At 41.3% G+C, this 19003-nt stretch overlaps 2 protein-coding genes across 2 annotated transcripts; both read left to right on the plus strand.

The window, feature by feature from the left end:
• Positions 1–120: 120 nt before the first annotated feature.
• On the plus strand, positions 121–4757 carry gltpa (glycolipid transfer protein a). Its single transcript, XM_037483676.2, has 6 exons — positions 121–485; positions 595–708; positions 2507–2565; positions 2671–2804; positions 2906–3056; positions 3152–4757. The coding sequence occupies exons 2-6, from the start codon at positions 606–608 to the stop codon at positions 3332–3334; spliced, it is 630 nt and encodes a 209-aa protein (XP_037339573.1). The 5' UTR covers positions 121–485; positions 595–605; the 3' UTR covers positions 3335–4757.
• A 1541-nt stretch (positions 4758–6298) lies between these two features.
• Positions 6299–17934, plus strand: trpv4 (transient receptor potential cation channel, subfamily V, member 4). The gene is made up of 17 exons (XM_037483626.2): positions 6299–6457; positions 7236–7317; positions 8075–8523; positions 9004–9179; positions 10048–10200; positions 10885–11025; positions 12452–12750; positions 12852–13031; positions 13253–13411; positions 13817–13909; positions 14033–14106; positions 14461–14626; positions 14718–14784; positions 14892–15196; positions 16311–16438; positions 16532–16653; positions 16781–17934. Exons 2-17 carry the CDS (start codon positions 7309–7311, stop codon positions 16879–16881), a joined length of 2622 nt encoding a protein of 873 aa, XP_037339523.1. The 5' UTR covers positions 6299–6457; positions 7236–7308; the 3' UTR covers positions 16882–17934.
• Positions 17935–19003: the final 1069 nt, after the last annotated feature.

Raw genomic sequence — 19003 nt, forward strand, 5'->3', positions numbered from 1 at the left:
AAGCGAACTTCTTTTGCGTCAATTAGGAAAATAAAGCATTATTGACCGTTTATAACGTATTTGACGGTTTTCTATTCCATTCTTTCTATTGTATTCACCTGAGAATATATATTGTAATTAATAGGCTATTCAATGGTTTCAGATGTCTGAATCACAAACTAAACTTGGTGAAAATGAAATAATTGAAGAAATAATTCATATTTCCTGAATACATAGATTAATGAAGTGGAAAGAAATGGCCAATTAAGTCTGATTATCAAGCTGCGAATAGTGTAACTGAACACTTCAAGACGTTCCACAGAAATCCATTAGTTGGCAGTAAAGTGGCATGTGATTAAACGCAGAGGAAGACCAGTGTCAGCTGATTGGAGAACATCAGGTTTCGTTCTTGTACTTTTGTTTTGGTCTTCTGTCTAGACGCGGTCTTATCGATCCTTGGCGATGACCTGGACGTACCAATAACGAGCAATCCGCTTGATAACTCGGTAATTGTGCGTGTATGTGTGCGTGAGCGCGTGCGTGCGCCAGTGCTTTCGGGGTGGGGTATGGCACGCATCCGCAGAGGAGGGTTGAAGGCTGTTGCTTTCTTTTCAGTGGTAGGAGAGATGGCGCTGCTAATGGAGCACCAGTTCAGACAGATGCCAGCTGACAGACAGGTGGAAACGAGACCTTTCTTGGAGGCTGTGTCATACCTTCCACCATTCTTTGGTGAGTGAAGTTCCCACAGTGTGACACAATTTATAGACCACATAGCTGCAGAGAGATGAGGTACTTGTATCATGTATTTATATAGAGCTTATTTTAATGGCTGATTCATTTGAGTTAAATCATAGACCAGATTAACGGTACTGGCGAAGTGATATTTATTTATATTAAGCTTGTATATTCACAATACTGTATGATGTAGGCCTGATGCTGTGCTTAGTATGACAGAAGTCTTCCACCGTTGTGCATCTTTCATTTGGGATTTGTTCCACTTTGATTAATAAAAAGTAAACTTGATGTCAGGACAAAATCTGTCACAACACTTCCATCGAAAACGATCTCACTCTTTGCAAAAGATAATCTTTTTTGGATTGGATTTCTCACCATCAAGCTGTCCACAATCCTTAACCATGCATAATTTAATCCACTGGCCTGGATTTTAGGTTGTGAAAATTGATTAGTACGGTGTTGAGTTCCCCTTGCCCATTCACCGGCGGCATGGTGCGCCAGGGAATCTTTGTGCCACTTCATCCTCTATTAATATGCCAAAGGTCCTCTATTGAATTTGCCATGTGAAACCCTTGAGAGGAACCAAGTCTGATGTCAATGCTAAGCTCTTCTCTCCTTTTTGTCATTGTTTAACCTGACCTCAAAATGTTTGGCCAACTTTCCTATAAGCCATTTAAGTCCTGCACACTCATAGTACATTCACTCAGGTGTACTAAATGAGTTTGTCTACTTTAACCTGTTGTTAACAATTACATGCAGAGTACTTCCTGTATCTCCGTTAAGGTTGGCATCTGTTTCTGAAAAAATGCAGGATTCTTTTAAGCAGACAGAGTCAAGTGACTTTGGTCAACCCCCTGCATGGCTCAGTCAAATTTCAGAATTAACACTACCAGAATATTTAACACCTGTGTGGGTGTCCAGGGCCTTGAACCCGCCAAAAGCTGAGCAAACAATGTTGTTTGTTAACACAAAAGAATTAAGACTTATTCTTGTTAGACGTTGGTATTAGTTTTATTTCAGTCTTTCTGCAGCTCGTTTGCTCTGTTTCCAGGTGCACTCTTTGTAATACAAATCTTGGTAAGAGAGTGGAACATTTAGATAGAGCCATACAACACGACGATGTCGCCGAAACAAGATATGTGCTGTGGCGAGGACATTGGCACAATAGAGCAGACTTTGTCATGGGCAGTTTCCACTAAACTCTGTGTTGTGTCGGTGGGTCAACCAGGAGTCGTGTGAGGTCGGGGCTCTAGATGTCTCATTGTTTGCCACCCTGTCACCAAATACTCCTGCAGCCTAATTAAAGGAGACCTGATTGTAACACTGTGAAAACAGCAGACACTGAATACCGAATGTAGCAATGTCGACTTACTGTAGGCCACCAGAGAGTTTCTGGTAATTTACTGAAAGAGCAACCTATTGGACATTTTGCTTTTCCTAACCAGTGGTCAGACATCTGGTATTTATAGTGTTCTGAAAAGCTATAGCTAATGAAGATGTAATGCATTGCAATGGTGCTATTGAACCATTTGCAAAGGTAAGTGATACGTTTGAATATTAAGACATTTTCATAATTGCCAATTTGTAATTGCCATTTAATCAAGATGAACACTAATACCCCCAAAAATAGCAACACATACCTAACTGCAACACAGTCAAGCTTCTGTATTGATAGAGGTTGTTGGTATTTAGTGTCTAAATAATGTAACTGTATTCACATTTAGGCCCAATAGTTTTGTTTACATGTGTAGAATTTCACTCCCTAACTGTCTGTGTAAACATTCCTCCTCAGACTGCCTTGGCTCGGCTATTTTTGCCCCAGTAAAGGCCGACATAGCTGGTAACATCACAGTGAGTATGATTATTCTTTCACGTGACCCAGTTAAACCTGGGCCTCTCCTCTTACATTTGCCAGTAAAACTGTAATATAACAAAGAGGTTCTGATTACCAAATAGAAAATCAAGGCGGTTTACGATACCAACCCAGGACGGTTCAAAACACTGCAGCACATTTTGGAGGCAGAGAAAGAAATACATGGAGCAGAATGGCCAAAAGCTGGAGCAACGTTGGCTCTTCTGTGGCTTAAAAGGTTTCCTTTCAGTCTTGTTGGGTGGTTGGGTTATGCGTGTGCATATAACATTGAGCAAGGTCTGACCCATAACCACTTTGCATGTGTTTGTCATCGACCAGGGGTCTACGGTTTATTCAAGTCTTCCTACAGAGCCTGGTAGATGGTGAAAAAGATGATAGCAACCCGAACCTCATTCGAGTCAATATCACCAAAGCTTATGAAATCGCCCTTAAAAAGTATCATGGCTGGTTTGTGCAGCAGCTCTTCAAGGTGAGTTCAGAGTTGCATGTGTCATTTTATTTCTAAAGTAATGTATCGCAGATAGAACAAACTGTGCAAAGTGGTATTTCTCTTTGCTCTTCCAGGCAGCTCTTTTCGCTGCTCCATATAAAACAGATTTCCTGAAGGCCCTCTCCAAAGGTCGGGATGTCAAGGAAGAGGAATGCTTGGAAAAAATCCGAAAATTCCTTGTCAACTTCACTGCCACTGTTGATGCTATTTATGAGATGTACAGTAAGCTGAATGCTGATCTTGATTACACAGTGTGACCGCAAAACATTATGCTTTATTCCAATGATCCGCTTAGCTAACAAAGCAATTTACATTCTGCTGTAATCTGTAATCTGCTCTTTGACCTGGCTCCCTATAGGTCATCTAGAACTGTGGAAGTGAATTTACAATACTCTGTGGTTACACGTCAAATATCTCTACACTTTTAATCATACATGTGCCTATTCTGGCAAACTCGTTAGGCCTTTTGGCCTCCAACTCTGAGACTGGTTTCTTAAAGCAGCTGATGATTTAAACCCAGTAGTTCTTTGTTTGTCATATAATCACATTCATGATCATAAGATAATTGTACCAAGAATCAAAGTTGTAAACAAATGTTTACAGGTTTCTTGAGCCAGATCCTTATCGGCAATGAAGAAAAAAATATAATCTCTACTCTAATAATCTTTACTTTTTACTAAATTTTAAGATTTAAAGCGTTAGGGTCCTTTATCCTCACACATAAGAAAAGGGCGGCACTTTTAGTCATACAAAACAATAATTAAAAATGTGTTTTTGCTGGGGTTTCTTGTTTGAAGTTAAACAATCAAAATTCAAGCACATAGTTTGCATGATATAAAACATTGTGGAAAAGAAGTCAGCGGTTTTCATCTTACAGACTAAGATACAATACTGTGTACTTGTCCAGTGTTTGGGGTAATTTATTGTAGTTTTTAGTAATTAATTAACTATTTTATTTATGTTGTGATGTTAATATATTATTATATTATAATATTATTCATTTAGTAATACAAAACATATGTGAATATAATTTCTTTTCCGCAATTTTTTTTAAGTACAAGACGTTGTACATACGGTGCTGTAAACTGATTTTTATAGTGCACACCTGTTTGTGCCTTAAGATGGAATTACATTTAAGTCAAAATTACCACTTTTCTGCCCTAGTCCTTCATGTTTTTATACATGTTACTTTGTGTGAACCAGGGGGGCTAAGTAAAAACAAATAGTTAATTATTACTGAAAGTATGTTCTCTTTTATACTTCCATACTATGCAAGATTTCAAAAGGTTTCCAATAACTCTTCCAAAGCGTTGCTTCATCAGCACTCAGTGCCTTCTCTTCTCTCAGGTTCTCACGTAAAACCTGATGTGAATTTTATTTAAACCTTTCCCCTTTATCCAGTGGATATACCGTGTTGCAATATATTTTTTCCCTTTTACATGGTTGGTATAATTTCTGTTCCTTAGAAAAATTATATTAAATGTGATTTTTCAACAGCAAATCAACCATGAATAACTGTCGTCATTATGCTTTGAGTTCATGTGCTGAAAAGCTCTTCTGATGTGTCGCTTGTTGCTGAAATTCTGTTGCAGTGGATGTATAGTGAATAAAAACACAAAGCTTGTTTGTTCAATTTATATAAACCATATAATTTGCAATAAAGATATGTGCAGTATCTAATGTGATTTCCTTACTTCTTGGTCATCTCTACAGTTTCCTAATGTTAACTAACATTGCCATTCTTAGTACAAATATAAGGGACATTTGTTTAGTTTATTTCTTGTCTCTATATTTCTACTGCCTTAATGTACTATTGCTTTATTACTAATAACGCTATCAAATTGAAGATTGGCATTGTAAAATGAATTTGTCATATACTAAGTCAAGTGACCTTTGTCCTGCATTAAGCGTAATGCCTCAGAGGTCAACTACAGCAGAGGTTGTACAAAAGGCCGTATAGTAAAATACCACAGGGATTTTTCTTTTGTTGTTCTTTGTGTGTGGCCCTACGTGCTTTCTTTGTTCGTTCCCCTCACGCATAGGTTAGAATTACCCAAAGACACAAAGAAAGAAGTCTCTTTTACTGAAAGCAATGTATGCTGATTTAGTTCAGGTCATCATATTGATTAACTGTAAAAAAAACAGATGGTGCAGAAATATGAAGTTAAGTTTGTTAATTTAAATGTAGATGTATTCATCACATTTAAGGAAATTAAGTGGATTAAGTATCCAATATATGTTCATTAACATTTATGAAACCCAAGATTTCAGAATGTTTTTGATGTTGCGTAATTTTGATCTTCATGTTAACATTTATTTAATCCATAGGACTATAACTTTGATGGGGTGGGGGAGTGAGGGGGATCGGAGAAAGAAGCAGAATTTTTGGCACACACACAGGTCATTAAATGACAGGCTCTATCAGAAGCATTACAGTTATTAATCATTCAGTGGGGCTTTTGTTTTGAAATTATATGTTGGAAGGGGGAGGAAGGGATGTTGGGAAGGCCCTTTAAAAATCTTTTTTCACCACACCTACGGTCTTGTAGGAGTCTTCTGTTCTTTTGGAACGATAAATAGAGTCACTGGTAAATTTCCTTGGATTTTGTCACGTCCGGATATTCTTTTGAAAATGAATGCTGACGGAACTGAAGCATTCCAGCTGTTTGCCTAAAAAAAGTCCCCAAAAGTCACAAACATTGCCGAGACCTTAAATTGTGGCTCCTGTCGGCCGAGTTGAGCACAGTGATCATCAACCACCGAGAGAGACCGTCAGGTTGTGAAGATGTCCGATCACTTCAAACCAGAACACACTCTTTTGTTTTGAAAAAAAGCCCCAAAGGTGTCTGAGAACTCTCAAAGCTTAATTAAGAAAAATTAAGGAAAACACCCAGTGTGTCTCAGCCATTGTTGATAGAGATGCTCGGCCCCTCTCTCAGAGGACACCTGTCACACGTATTGGTGACATGTGTGCGGACAGCAAAGTCATTATTCAGTCATCAGTTTGCAAAGGGATCTGTATAATGCAAAAAAAGTAAGAACCGTCAGCAGACACACTTAACACTCAAAGCGGCCACACCCTTAGTTAAAAAAAGAGCTACATGTAAGCACCCCTTTTGTCTTCTGAAGCAGTCCACTCTGGAGGGGACTCCCCCAAGCGGCCACTCCACGAAGTGCACTTTGTGCCACTTCCTCGTAGACTTCACTCCTCAGCCTCGGGGGTTCGCCGCTGGAGGGACACTGGGATTTGGTCAAAGCATTTCGTGTTAACCCGAGGAGGCAAAGAGAGAAGCGCTCAGTGCCTCACAGAGAAAATACGAGGGAACAGAGCTGCGGACCAGTTTATGAGTGAAGGAATAAGATCAACAGATTGGATCAAGGTAAGAAACACCTCTCACAGTTATTCATCATGGGATGACCCCGGAGACAACATAATTTAAATGGGTAACTATGTGTTTTAAATCTCCTTCGTTTTTATTAAGACCTTGTTTGAGAGTCATTCGACTCTTAATGATTCATCGTGTTTTTTTCTTTTATTCTCACATTTAAACTTTGCGTGATTTGACACATGAGCAGCCGTAATGTGTCCACCCTGCTCTGGATAATGTCACGTCCCCATGAGAGTCAGCAGGATGTCCCAACTCTATCAGACTAGACACTTTCTAAAAGAGGACTTTCACTTCGCAACGCAAGGGCACCACGTGACCTTCTGCCTTCTTTTTGTTATTTCATGTCCATGTTCCTGGAAAGTCGTCCGACACCTCCACCCAACAACGGGATACCTTTCTCTTAGTCTGTCATGATGTAATAGTATATAGTTATTAAGGGCAGGCTTCGTTCCTCAGTGTTTTTACAGTGTAAAGCCTGCTGAGGGGTAAAGGTATGGTAATCCCTGTGCCCCCCCCAGCTCCCCTGTTTGTGTTGCTCCTTTGCCGCTCAGTCTGGTTTAGATAGTTTGTCAAATGTCATGAGCACACACGGGGAAGTGTATTTGAAAGGGAAACTTCATGGGAAACAAGTGAGGTCTTGTCCAAATTCCATTGTGACAAAACACTCGAGCGGTAAAGTGGGCTTGTTTGTGCTGAGTTGTAACGACTACATTTTACACATCCGCTATAAACATGTATTTTTTGTATAACAGTTTTTTTGTTTCTACAGGACGCCCACATGCTTCAGCATAATTTCCAGTTTCCCCTGAAGAGGAATTTGGCACACCATTGTGATAAAAGGGATGAATGAGGTACAGAGGGGTTAAATGTCAAAATGTCCTTCAAGCTTCAAAAGTGGCAGTTTCAGGGTTCCTTTGGTAAAAGTGTTAAATACAGTTAGTTGTCCACTTTGCGTTTCAGTATTTGCATGACGGTGGGCCTTAAATTTGAAAATCTCACCTAAAGACATATCAGCAATTTAGATATATTAATTGAGCAAATAAAGTAGCTTACTCATTCATTCCTAACTTACGTTAAGCTACGGTTACATAGGTACAATTAGCTAAGACAAGATACGAGTTATACTAATAAGAAAGTGCGTAAATATACACCTAATTACTCCATCAGCCAAATGTTTTAAGCGGACAGTTTCTGAGTAATGAAATATGTAGAAAGTGAAAGGCTCCCCTTTCACACAATCATAGCTGATTAAACTTGAAATTAATCTACAGTATTTCCACCTCTAGAAGCGCTATGAAGTGGATTTTCTATCAGGGTCCCTGTTTTGTGCAGTTGCGTGACACTATACACAGTCCTATTGTCGGTGTCCCTCTATAAACAGGTGGCTGCAATGTGCCAATAAAGGAAGAAAAAAATATATATACAAATTTGTTACAACTTCATGCTACACTCAATGCTTTTTAGGTAACTGGATTTATTGCCTATATAACATCTGTGTGTTTGCGACCCTCCAAAGCAGACTTTGATAACTTTTCCATTCGAAAATTCCAGACTTTCTTGACTGTGTTAAAGCCCATCAGCTCACCCAGAACATTTTGTTCATTCCAGGGCCGTTCTGCTCTCTTCAGAAGGTGCCACCTTGCTTTGTCCAAGGCCGACACCCTTGGTTCGGTTCCTGGCGAAAATGCTGCCTCTGTGGACTGTGGGGATGGCGCGGCCCCTCACCCCGAGAGCGACGCAGCACTCGGCCTCTCCGAGCTCTCTCACTTGTTTGAGAGCGACGACGGCGTCCCGTCGGCTCAAGACACGAGTGGCGGGTCGGCCCCGGAGCTGGCGCAGCCCGGCCTGCCGGCGGAGGGCAGACAGAACCTGCGGATGAAGTTCCAGGGTGCTTTCAGGAAGGGCATTTCCACCCACATGGACCTATTGGAGTCCACGATATACGAGTCAAATGTGGTTCAGGGTCCTAAGAAAGCCCCCATGGACTCGCTCTTTGACTATGGCACCTGCAGGAACACCAGTAACCAGAAGCGACGCAGGAAGAAGCTCCCGAGAGGGTGAGAAGGGCCTCGCTGTTCCTAAACTACAATTCACGTGTGTTTCCACCACTTAATAATCATGTGTTCCTAAAAAAATGTCGTCGAGGGGGTTTCTGGTTAAACAGTAGTGCCCTTGGGCTGGTTCGGAAAAATGTTGTCATAAAAAATGAAAACCTCCTACAACTTCCTCTCTGTAGACAGAGGTGTGCTGCACGAGGAAGTATGAATACACACACACACACACACTTACAATCACACGGTGGACCAAGAAGTCCTTCATTCAGTCGACTCACTGAGCTGGACAGAGAGCGTGTTGTTGGTCCCTCTGCAGCCGTTGAGGTAATATTTAGGCTGCCCTACCTGTCCAGTACACACACAGGTCTGTTTACTGAAGCACTCAAGGGTGGGAAGGAAATGGAAGATGGTTTGATGGTGTGTGATTCACAGAGAACCTTACAGTGAACGCGTGACATCACGTCGCATTTTGTGTCTCCTTAGTAAAACTGAGACATCCTGTGATGACGGTCAAAGTTCGGACCAGCCAAAAGTAGTGAAGATATTCAACCGCTCCCTCCTCTTCGACGCCGTGTCACGTGCAGACCCCGAGGCTCTCGAGGGCCTGTTGGAGTACCTGCAGAGTCACGAAAAGAGGTTAACGGATGAGGAGTTCAAAGGTGAGGCTGTAGGTTGTCACCTGTTAGGACCAGGGGGCCATATTGTGGTAGAAGAAGACACACTGGTTTCATATAGTGATGGTTTCACTTTTGACCTCTTGTATTTCCCTGCTCCTGCTCTCCCAGTGTTTGGCTCTTTGGACGTGAGAGGGAAAAGGTGGAGTCTTTGCTGATAGAGCCAGGCTAAAGAAAGCTTCCTGTGTGTGTGTGTCGTGAGCAGTAGTTTCCGGCTTATGACAAGAAGCAAAGAGAAATCACAGCAAACTGTCATTCCCTCCAGATACCTAAACGGAGCTTTACAGTGTTTTGTTTTCTTCTGTCAACATGGAACCTACTCATTCACATTACATTTAAGGCCACCCGCTGGGACACATTTTCAACGAGTAGATAACCAACCAGGGCTCCTTCTCTTTGAGAGGTTACTTAAATAAAGAAAATAAATGATAGGAAATTCTATTAAGTGTAGAAATGTGTCCCCTCAGGCAAGTAAGTGCAGATATCTAAACAGCTACTGACTTAAAGCTAATACCTGAATGTCAACATGAATAGTTTACAGTGTTTTATAGTGTGAAGTCCATAACTCATTCATTAAATAGTTGAACTTGTTAGTTGAATGTATTTTATGAACTGTTGAGAGAAACAGCTTAACATAAATAGTAAATGGATGAAATCATTAACTAAATGTTAGGTATGAACAACTGAAATAGCTCGCTACTATATGAGTGATTCCTTGTGTTCATGAGTGTACTTGACAAAACCATATATGAAAAAATATTCTAAGAACGTTTATTATTTGGACACATAGGGAACAAGATTGGTAAAGTTCACCAAGGTGCAGCTCTCAGTTTTAATGTCATGTTTCCACCAGAGTTGTCCACGGGTAAGACTTGTCTGCCTAAAGCCCTGTTGAACCTTTACGGGGGGCAGAACGTCACCATCCCACTGCTGGTGGACGTAGCGGAGAAGACCGGAAACCTCAGAGAGTTCATAAACACGCCCTTCCGGGATGTCTACTACAGAGGTAAGGACATAAAGAAATATAATAACAGTGATTTGAAACTTAAAGATGTTGAAAGTCATTTGTATTTAGCTCTTTTAAGAAAGACGGTGGTTCCCTGATCTTCGGCTGAGTCTACGCTGGCAGAGACAGTGTTGAGCTGTGTAACTTGCCTGGTTGGTGCTGAGGCCCCATCAACGGGGGGAGACAGTATTTACACTATGTTTCTGTACAGCGACTGCATACAGCTCTCTTAATGAGAAGGCCCATGCCTCAAGTGTTTGGCTTTCACCTCTGTTTTGTCCAAACAAGGAAGGACGCATTTAACCCTTTGCAAAGAAATATGGTGTTCTTCATGATTATATTATTTATTATTGCTTTATTGTTCTACTTTTACAAGTGTGGAATCCAGTTCAAAGAACAAATCTGCCTCCCTTGATTAATGCAAGAAACATCTTTTATGTGACAACATAAAAGCCTTGTTTCAATGCGCCTTGACCCCCATATGTCCCCGTGCAATCATTGCTTTTAGCCAGTGTTTTCAATTACCTTTTATTTTTTTATTTGAAAACAGAATGCAAAATTTGAATAATTATTGCCAGGAGAACATCCTTCTTTCAACAAATATTCATTAGATTGAACACAGCACACCAAACAGCCCTTTTGAATGCCAATACCTATTATTGTTTTTGTTTTTTTTATTTCCAGGCCAGACGGCCCTCCACATTGCTATAGAGCGACGCTGTAAGCAGTATGTGGAGCTCATGGTGGAGCATGGAGCGGATGTTCACGCCCAGGCGAGGGGCCGCTTCTTCCAGCCCAGGGACGAGGGAGGCTACTTCTACTTTGGTAATAAAAGACTCTGGGCAGAGGGTCATAGGAAGAAGTCTGGAAAGCGGTTACTGTGTTTTCTGCTTCGTATGTTGGTAACGATGTGGTCTCCGATCGGTTCACCGGCCACTCTTCCAGTTTCCACGCTGGCTCGGGTTTTTTGCTTAACTCATAAGCGGTTGGTCTGTCTTTTACGGGCACAGCGATGACATCAATGCAATGTGCTCCGCGCCAATTGGCAAGATAAAACATGGTTATACATGGTCCTGGGTAGGAAAACCTGTTGCCATGGAGAAATAACGTGACATAGGACCCCACCCTTTCTTAACGTGGAGAGTTTTGGCTGAGCACACACAATCAGGGTCTGTGGTCCAGAGTCCCAGCCAGGTATCCTACCAGAAACCGTCACTAGTCGCACTCCCAAATACACATCAAAAGAAAAGCATTATGTCATATGTGCCAGAGGTTGTTCCGTGAAAGGTGTCAGTGTTCTGCAGTGAAGAAAAGTCAACATCCTCTGCTGAGCCTCCTCTGGGCTGGACTTCAATGAGCTGAAAGAGAGGAAAGTCAATCGGAGCCTTTAAACTAAACTCAACAGCGCCCTCTGCCGTGTGTGTCCACACACAACACAACGTCGTACTATTCTTTACATTACATTACATTACATGTCATTTAGCTGACGCTTTTATCCAAAGCGACGTACAATAAGTGCATTTCCACATAGAGATACAAACTCAGAAGAACAAGTAACAAGAAAGTACATTTTTCATCAATGATCAATTCATCAAATATTCTGTCTCCTTTCAGCCAGCAGAAGATAATTATAGCAGATATCGTTTATTTAAATGTTACTCTCCTAAAACGCCGAAAGAACGGTGTCTTGTTTTGAACTTTTTAAATATTTTTACCCAATTTTAGGAATCGTTGATCTGATGACATTCATGCTTTATACTTCTCAGTCATCACAGAGGAGATGATTTCTATTTGCACTTAGCACGGCTGTCATTCCCAGATCGTAGCGTGTCCAGACACAGTGTGAGTAATTTGCTGCGGAGCTTTGGAGTTAGGTGAACAGGAACCTGGCAGAGCTGAGGGCTAATGGGATTTAGACTCACGCTCACACTCCGCATGCACCCGTGCAAATCCATGAAGAGGAGCGTCTCTATGTGAGGTGACAAAGTAATCTGTCACCCATGGCAACAGCTCATTTTCGGCAGCTGCTTTTGGCACTCTGGCCGCATCGCGCCCCTCCCTCAAACGACAGCTAATTGTCCTGTTTTCATAGCGGGGATTAAAGTCAGATCTTTGATCCATGTTTAGCAAGCTCTGCAAAAACCTACAGACCTGGCATCCACATTCGTTAATTAACCCTCCTGTTGATTTGCTTTTTTAATCTTTAATCTCCTGGAAATTCGGTATGAAGTTAGTCTCTCTCTTTGCCTAGGCGAGCTGCCTCTCTCTCTGGCTGCGTGCACTAACCAGCCCAACATAGTGCACTACCTGACCGAGAATCCGCACAAGAAGGCCGACCTGCGGCGCCAGGATTCCCGGGGAAACACGGTGCTGCACGCTCTGGTGCACATTGCGGACAACACCAAAGACAACACCCGTTTCCTCACAAAGATGTACGACCTGCTGCTAATCAAGAGTGCCAAGCTCTACCCGGACTGCAACCTGGAGACAGTGTTCAACAACGATGGCATGTCCCCCCTCATGATGGCTGCCAAACTGGGCAAGATCGGGGTATGGATGATGATGCAAGCAGCACCCGTATTATATATAATATTAAATATAATGTCTACACGGCGTTACATTTTTAAGTAAACTTCACCATGTTTCTACAGGTTTTTCAGCACATTATCCGACGTGAGATCAAAGACGATGAAGTTCGCCAGCTGTCACGCAAGTTTAAGGACTGGGCATACGGGCCAGTGTACTCCTCCCTCTACGATCTGTCGTCCCTGGATACATGTGGAGAGGAACCGTCTGTGCTGGAAATCCTGGTCTACAACAGCCGCAATGAGGTGAATACCAATAATAAGCTCAAGTTGTTTTTTTAAATTTCCTAACAATGAAAAAAAACAGCCTAAATAACATTTGTGTCAGTCAAGATGAGGGTGTTGAGAGCAGCAAGAGTCCAGACATAACATGGAAAATGCACAGGCGCCTCAAAGGCTCGTTTCATGAAAGATTCTGTGTGTTCACAAACATTATGTGACTCTCATGTTTGTGGTGCTGTTGTCAGAACCGCCATGAGATGCTGGCAGTGGAGCCCATCAATGAGCTGCTGAGGGCCAAATGGCAGAAGTTTGCTGCAGTCACCTTTTATATCAGTGTGGTTTCCTACCTCATCACCATGATCATCTTCACCCTGGTGGCTTATTATCATCCGACGCAGGGGACGGTGGGTGTGAAACTACTAAAAACTTTGTCCCCAGCATGGCTAAGATCTCATAGGAATAGATCAGTGCTTCAGAACTGAAATGATCAAATGTGCCCAAACAGCATTGCATTTCAGGGTAGCAAACAAACGTGTCTTTTAGAAAGCAGCAAGTGAACGTTTGTGCAGGAGATGTACACCACATACGCTTAATACTGTCTGTACATAAAGTCAATGTATCATCTGAGCACAGCATATTACTATTACAAATTATTACCAATTTTGCACCAATTAACCACGTACTGTAATGTATTAAAGTAGTAGTGCATCAACCGTTATGCAAAATACACGTATCTGCTTTGCTTGGAATGAGGTTACATTAGAGAGCAAGTTGATTTAATTGAATAGTCTCATCGTCCTTCCTTCCAGCCTCCGTACCCTTACACAACATCCTCTGACTACCTGCGCATGGCAGGAGAGATTCTCACCTTGGCATCAGGAATTTTCTTCTTCCTCACCAATGTGAGTCATTGCACTCTGACAACCCGGTTTATGGTTCAATCCTTGGTCGCTCACTGCTGTCTTTTGCATCAAACTCACAACTGAAGGGCATTGTCTTTACTATGGAAATTTCTCTATTTGCAGATTAAGGACCTCTTTTTGAAGAAGTGCCCTGGGGTGAAGTCTTTATTTATGGATGGATCATTTCAACTGCTGTTGTAAGTCTTCATCCCCTGTCCGTTCTCCCCCTCTTCCTCACCTCTGCCATAGTAGCTCTTGCTGACTTTCAATCGAGGAAAATTTTTCCCTAAATTAAGTCATTTAAATCATTTCTAAACGTCCCCCCTCGCAATTTCTATAGTTTACGTCTTTAATTTATTCCATTATCCAGATAAAGAGCAGAGAATGTCGAGCCCCTCTCTGAACCATAGTGCTTTAAGTCGTTTGGATTTCTACATTCTCATAAAAAGGCCAGCCATCACGTCTTCCTGCCTTCATGTATTGCTCCTGCATCACACACGTTTGCATTGGAACTGATTCCTTGACAAACTTCCTCTCTGTGTCCTCTCGAGCTTCATCTACTCTGTACTGATCGTAGTCACAGCTGCTCTCTACCTGTCGGGCATTGAAGCCTACGTGTCTGTGATGGTATTTGCACTTGTCCTGGGCTGGATGAACACTCTTTACTTCACCAGAGGCCTGAAGCTCACTGGAACCTACAGTATCATGATACAGAAGGTCAGATGGTGGAGGAAATGAACTAATGAAAATGCATTGACCTTCATTACACCACCCATGTGTCTTAGCGCTCTCCTTTTTTGGTTCACAGATTCTTTTTAAAGACCTTTTCAGATTTCTGCTGGTGTACGTTCTCTTCATGATTGGATATGCCTCAGGTACAGTTTTTATTTCCTCTCCTCGTTTAACTTTAGGAAAGGAAGCAAACATTTCAAAACGTTCAACTGTTACCAACCTGACCCAACCTCCTGTCTCCACCCTGTAGCCCTGGTGTCCCTGCTGACAATGTGCCCTCCACCAGGCACAGAGTGCGAGGGGGGCTGTCCCACCTACCCCAAATGCAGGGACCCAGATACTTTCAGTGCTTTCCTACTGGACCTCTTTAAGCTGACTATTGGGATGGGAGAATTGGACATGATTCACAGTGCACAGTATCCGGCAGTCTTCCTCATCCTGTTGGTCACTTACATCATCCTAACTTTTGTCCTGCTGCTAAACATGTTGATCGCGTTGATGGGGGAGACCGTGGGACAGGTGTCAAAGGAGAGCAAGAAGATCTGGAAGCTTCAGGTGAGCTGGAAAAAAACCCTTTTGGTGGTAGGTGTGTTAAAGGTTCAGTTCCCCCCAATTATGAAAATACAAATTCTCTCTTTACTGGTATCTAGCCAGCCAGGAAATGTGGCTTTGTGATATTCCAACCTGAGACATAAGAGGTGAAACAGATTCAGTTTGTTGTGTATTTTCCTTGTCATGTCAGTCATTCAGGGATTGTAGTGGTCTGTGAGGCTGTAATGTAACATCAGCATGCTAACCTGCAGATGCCCAGTAATATTTACTATGTTTAACATCTCAGTAAAGGCATGTCAGCATGTTAGCATGCTGTGTATAGCCTATTACAATTAAACACAAGTGCAGCTGAGGCCAATATAAAAATATTTTTATATTGTGTTTGGTCAAAAACAAAGAAATGGAGAAATGTTTAACCTGATAAATATGTATTACCTTCACACAAGCAGTTCAAACAAGGCAACAGTGCTGAGCTAAATACACTTGCATGACATTGATGAAATAGAGTAGTGAAATACACCTTTTTTAACCATCCATTGTTATAAATTAAAATCACTATCTTTTTAAATTTAAGTTTGCTGCTACTGCAGAACTACTGTTTTATTACAGTATTAAAGCGTGAGAAAGTAACCATTTGGAATTCTAATATTTGTCAATTTAAGGGCCTGTTTTGAGATTTGCTGCCATCGGTTTGTGTCAGACTTCAGTAAACCCATATTGAGAACTGTGCAAGGCGTACAATTAGCAAGATTATGCATGTATATATTGAATGTGCTGCAGTGTTAAGGTTAGAAATGTTGCCTTGCTATCGGTCCACACCAACTCGCTAGTATATAAATGCTCAGATATGGAGACATTTTAATGACCAGAATGATGCACCAATGTAAACATATGTACCAATTGTAATGTCAATCTCCCTTGAAGTAGCCAGAAGCATTTGCATTTACTTCCCTTGTCTGTCAGGTTAGTCAGGAGTCTCACAAACTATTAGCTTATTTCAAGACCTGGACCAATAACACCAAAACTACCTGCATGGTTAACTGCCACAAAACTAACATTATATTCTTTTACGTGACTTAAATAAGCTTTTATAATTAAACAAAATGTGTATTTACAGTGGGCAACGACCATCTTGGACATCGAACGCTCTTTTCCGGTGTGCCTTCGCAAGTCTTTCCGAGCCGGGGAGATGGTGACTGTGGGAAAGAGCTGGGATGGCACACCGGACCGCCGCTGGTGCTTCAGGTATTTATGCATGACTTATAATCACGGTCAATCATCAGGGCCAATGCCACTTCAAAGAAAACTGTCAATCCCAATGGTGTCTTGTTATACCAGGGTGGATGAGGTGAACTGGTGCCACTGGAATCAGAACCTTGCAATAATCAACGAGGATCCAGGCAAGAACGAGGTCTGCCAAGCCAATGGGTTGCAGCAGGGTGTCAGAGCCTTGCGGAGAGGTGAGACTCTCACTGCGCTCTCATGAATAAATGCATTGACAAATAAGAATACATTCATGCGGTAGCACGCACTTGGTTATTTATAAAGATCAAAGAAAATTGTTTTTCATTTTTTATCCCCCTCTAGATCGCTGGTCCACAGTGGTTCCGCGGGCGGTGGAGTTGAGCAAAGGGCCGCGGCCTCGTGATCTGGCGATAGAGATGGAGCCGCTGACGCCCAGGCACTGACGCCTGCAGAAGAGTAGAGCACTCTTTCTTACAAAGAGAAGTGAGCAGTGAGATCAGCAATCAATAGCTACTAATTTGCACCGATTATACGGATATATGGATTTTGTTCAGAAAAGGCAAAGTAAATATTACAGTAATACAGAGGACTGAGCACACAAAAACACTGAATGTACAATGTCTTAAAGAAACCGTCAACATGTTTTTTTAATAACTAACAGAAGTATAGTTACTGCAGCCAAACAAATTCAATTCAATTCAATTCATTTTATTTTGTATAGCCCAAAATCGCAAATTACAAATTTGCCTCAGAGGGCTTTACAGTCTGTACACATGCAACATCCTCTGTCACAAAAGCTTTGATAGAAATGCCATTACCGAGATAGTCACAATGGGAGGTACTGCGTCTGCAAATCATTGCAATAATAATAAATATTGATGAGGTTATAGTACATTTTGATTTTATTTGCTTCTTGTACAGCAAGTACATTCAAGAGGTCCCTAAATGAGATTATATCATACATAGCAATTTGTCATTATTGTTTATTGTTCAATATATGTGTGTTTAATGTATAAAGACAGGAAAAATGCATTTTGCTAATTTTTTTTATACTAATCCAATAGTTTTTAAAATCTCAGCGAGTTGTTGCACTGGCTCAGTCAGTGCATCTTTCATTTCATTGGAAACAATGCAGTATGCCAATTTCTGATGTGTGCATTATTGTATGAACACAATGACATTGTTCTGAACAAGATGGGCATGATGAGCAGGTTATAGTTGTGAAGCAAATATGCAAATGCGAGACAATAGCCTTCCGTGTTACGGTTTGTCTTTGAATTTGCAGTTATTGTTCCTTTGCAGCTGGGGCATTTGCATAATCAACTCTCAGGCCTGGCTATTATGTGCTTCCCCCTGTTTGCTGCGATGTTTTATTGCAATTGGCTCCCTGCCCTATATAGCACCTTGTTTATGCCCTACTACTGTATGTATACATGTTTTTTCTGTTCTTGTACTACATGGCAGGGTTTGATTAAGAGCAACAACCGTATACAGTTCATTTGTTCATTGTATTGTGTTTTGTTGTTTTTACATTATTTCAAAGACACAAACTACATAATAGTCTGATTCCCAATTATGCAATTTGTCTTATACAAATATTTTACAAACATTGTTTGAAAGATTGAGATCAATTATTTGATCTCAATCTGGATTATTTCATCCAAGGATATTTGCTACTTACCAACATGAGCCCAATGAATTTGCCAAGTAAAGCTAAATAACCAAAACAAAACCCATAAAGAAGAAAGAATAGTTTGATGTGGAAATATAAGATTTTTTAAATTAATATAGTTTAGCAGGACAAACATAAAAATATCTACTTTTTTTATTTTTGTTCACATTGTTCAATAAGGATTTGCATGGAAGTAACATGTCATATAGGTTACTTTCTTCTGGTTCAGATGAAATTACATCTGACCTTTGTAAAAAAAATGGTTCCTGATTTGAGGTTTTTTTGGTTAAGAAAATGTATTAAACTTCATTATACCTAGTTCTTAAAAACGTCTTAAAAGCCGTTAATTGTAATTTGCAGTTCCTTCTCCGACCTGTTGGTGGCAGCAGAGGTCTAAACTCCTCTTCTGTGTTGTGTGGGCAGATCCCAGGTTAGGCTGACAGGTCCTCGCTGTACACTCTGCAGGGTACAAGTATATTCATACTTTATATATAACGTTGTTTTGATTTTTAATTCTAACTGTAAATGTTGAGTATTCATCGCTAACTGTTATTATCACTATAACCTTTTAAAGGCCATAATTTGTGGGATGCAGTGCGCTTATGAAACATTTTTCATCTCAGGTCTCATTGACCTCGCTGTAACACCCGGCCAGTAATTATGGGCTTTTGCCTTCCTAATTAAACCACAAGCTGGCAACACTTTATCAACTGCTTTCCGCATTTTATCATTACACCTCACCTTTGCTTTTCATCTACAAAACGCTTCAGTGGTGATCCTCACTCAGGATAACTAGAGCCTCACCCCTCACCTCCGGTCCTCCTCCTCTTCTCTCCCCTCCCTGAGACCAGCAGCGTTGAAGGACACGGGGACTCTCTCACCACCTCAGAGAA

The sequence above is a fragment of the Pungitius pungitius genome, chromosome 5 (assembly GCF_949316345.1).
Source record: "Pungitius pungitius chromosome 5, fPunPun2.1, whole genome shotgun sequence".
In the NCBI taxonomy this organism is placed as follows: domain Eukaryota; kingdom Metazoa; phylum Chordata; class Actinopteri; order Perciformes; family Gasterosteidae; genus Pungitius; species Pungitius pungitius.

Excerpts from the sequence above, each read along its gene's own strand:
- gltpa (XM_037483676.2), top strand. The coding sequence starts at position 606 with ATGGCGCTGCTAATGGAGCACCAGTTCAGACAGATGCCAGCTGACAGA. Across the intron at positions 2,566-2,670 it reads ACATAGCTGGTAACATCACA|AAAATCAAGGCGGTTTACGA; the intron begins GTGAGTATGATT and ends ATTACCAAATAG. Across the intron at positions 3,057-3,151 it reads TTGTGCAGCAGCTCTTCAAG|GCAGCTCTTTTCGCTGCTCC; the intron begins GTGAGTTCAGAG and ends TTGCTCTTCCAG.
- trpv4 (XM_037483626.2), top strand. Across the intron at positions 11,026-12,451 it reads GGGAGGCTACTTCTACTTTG|GCGAGCTGCCTCTCTCTCTG; the intron begins GTAATAAAAGAC and ends CTCTTTGCCTAG. Across the intron at positions 16,439-16,531 it reads GACCGCCGCTGGTGCTTCAG|GGTGGATGAGGTGAACTGGT; the intron begins GTATTTATGCAT and ends TTGTTATACCAG.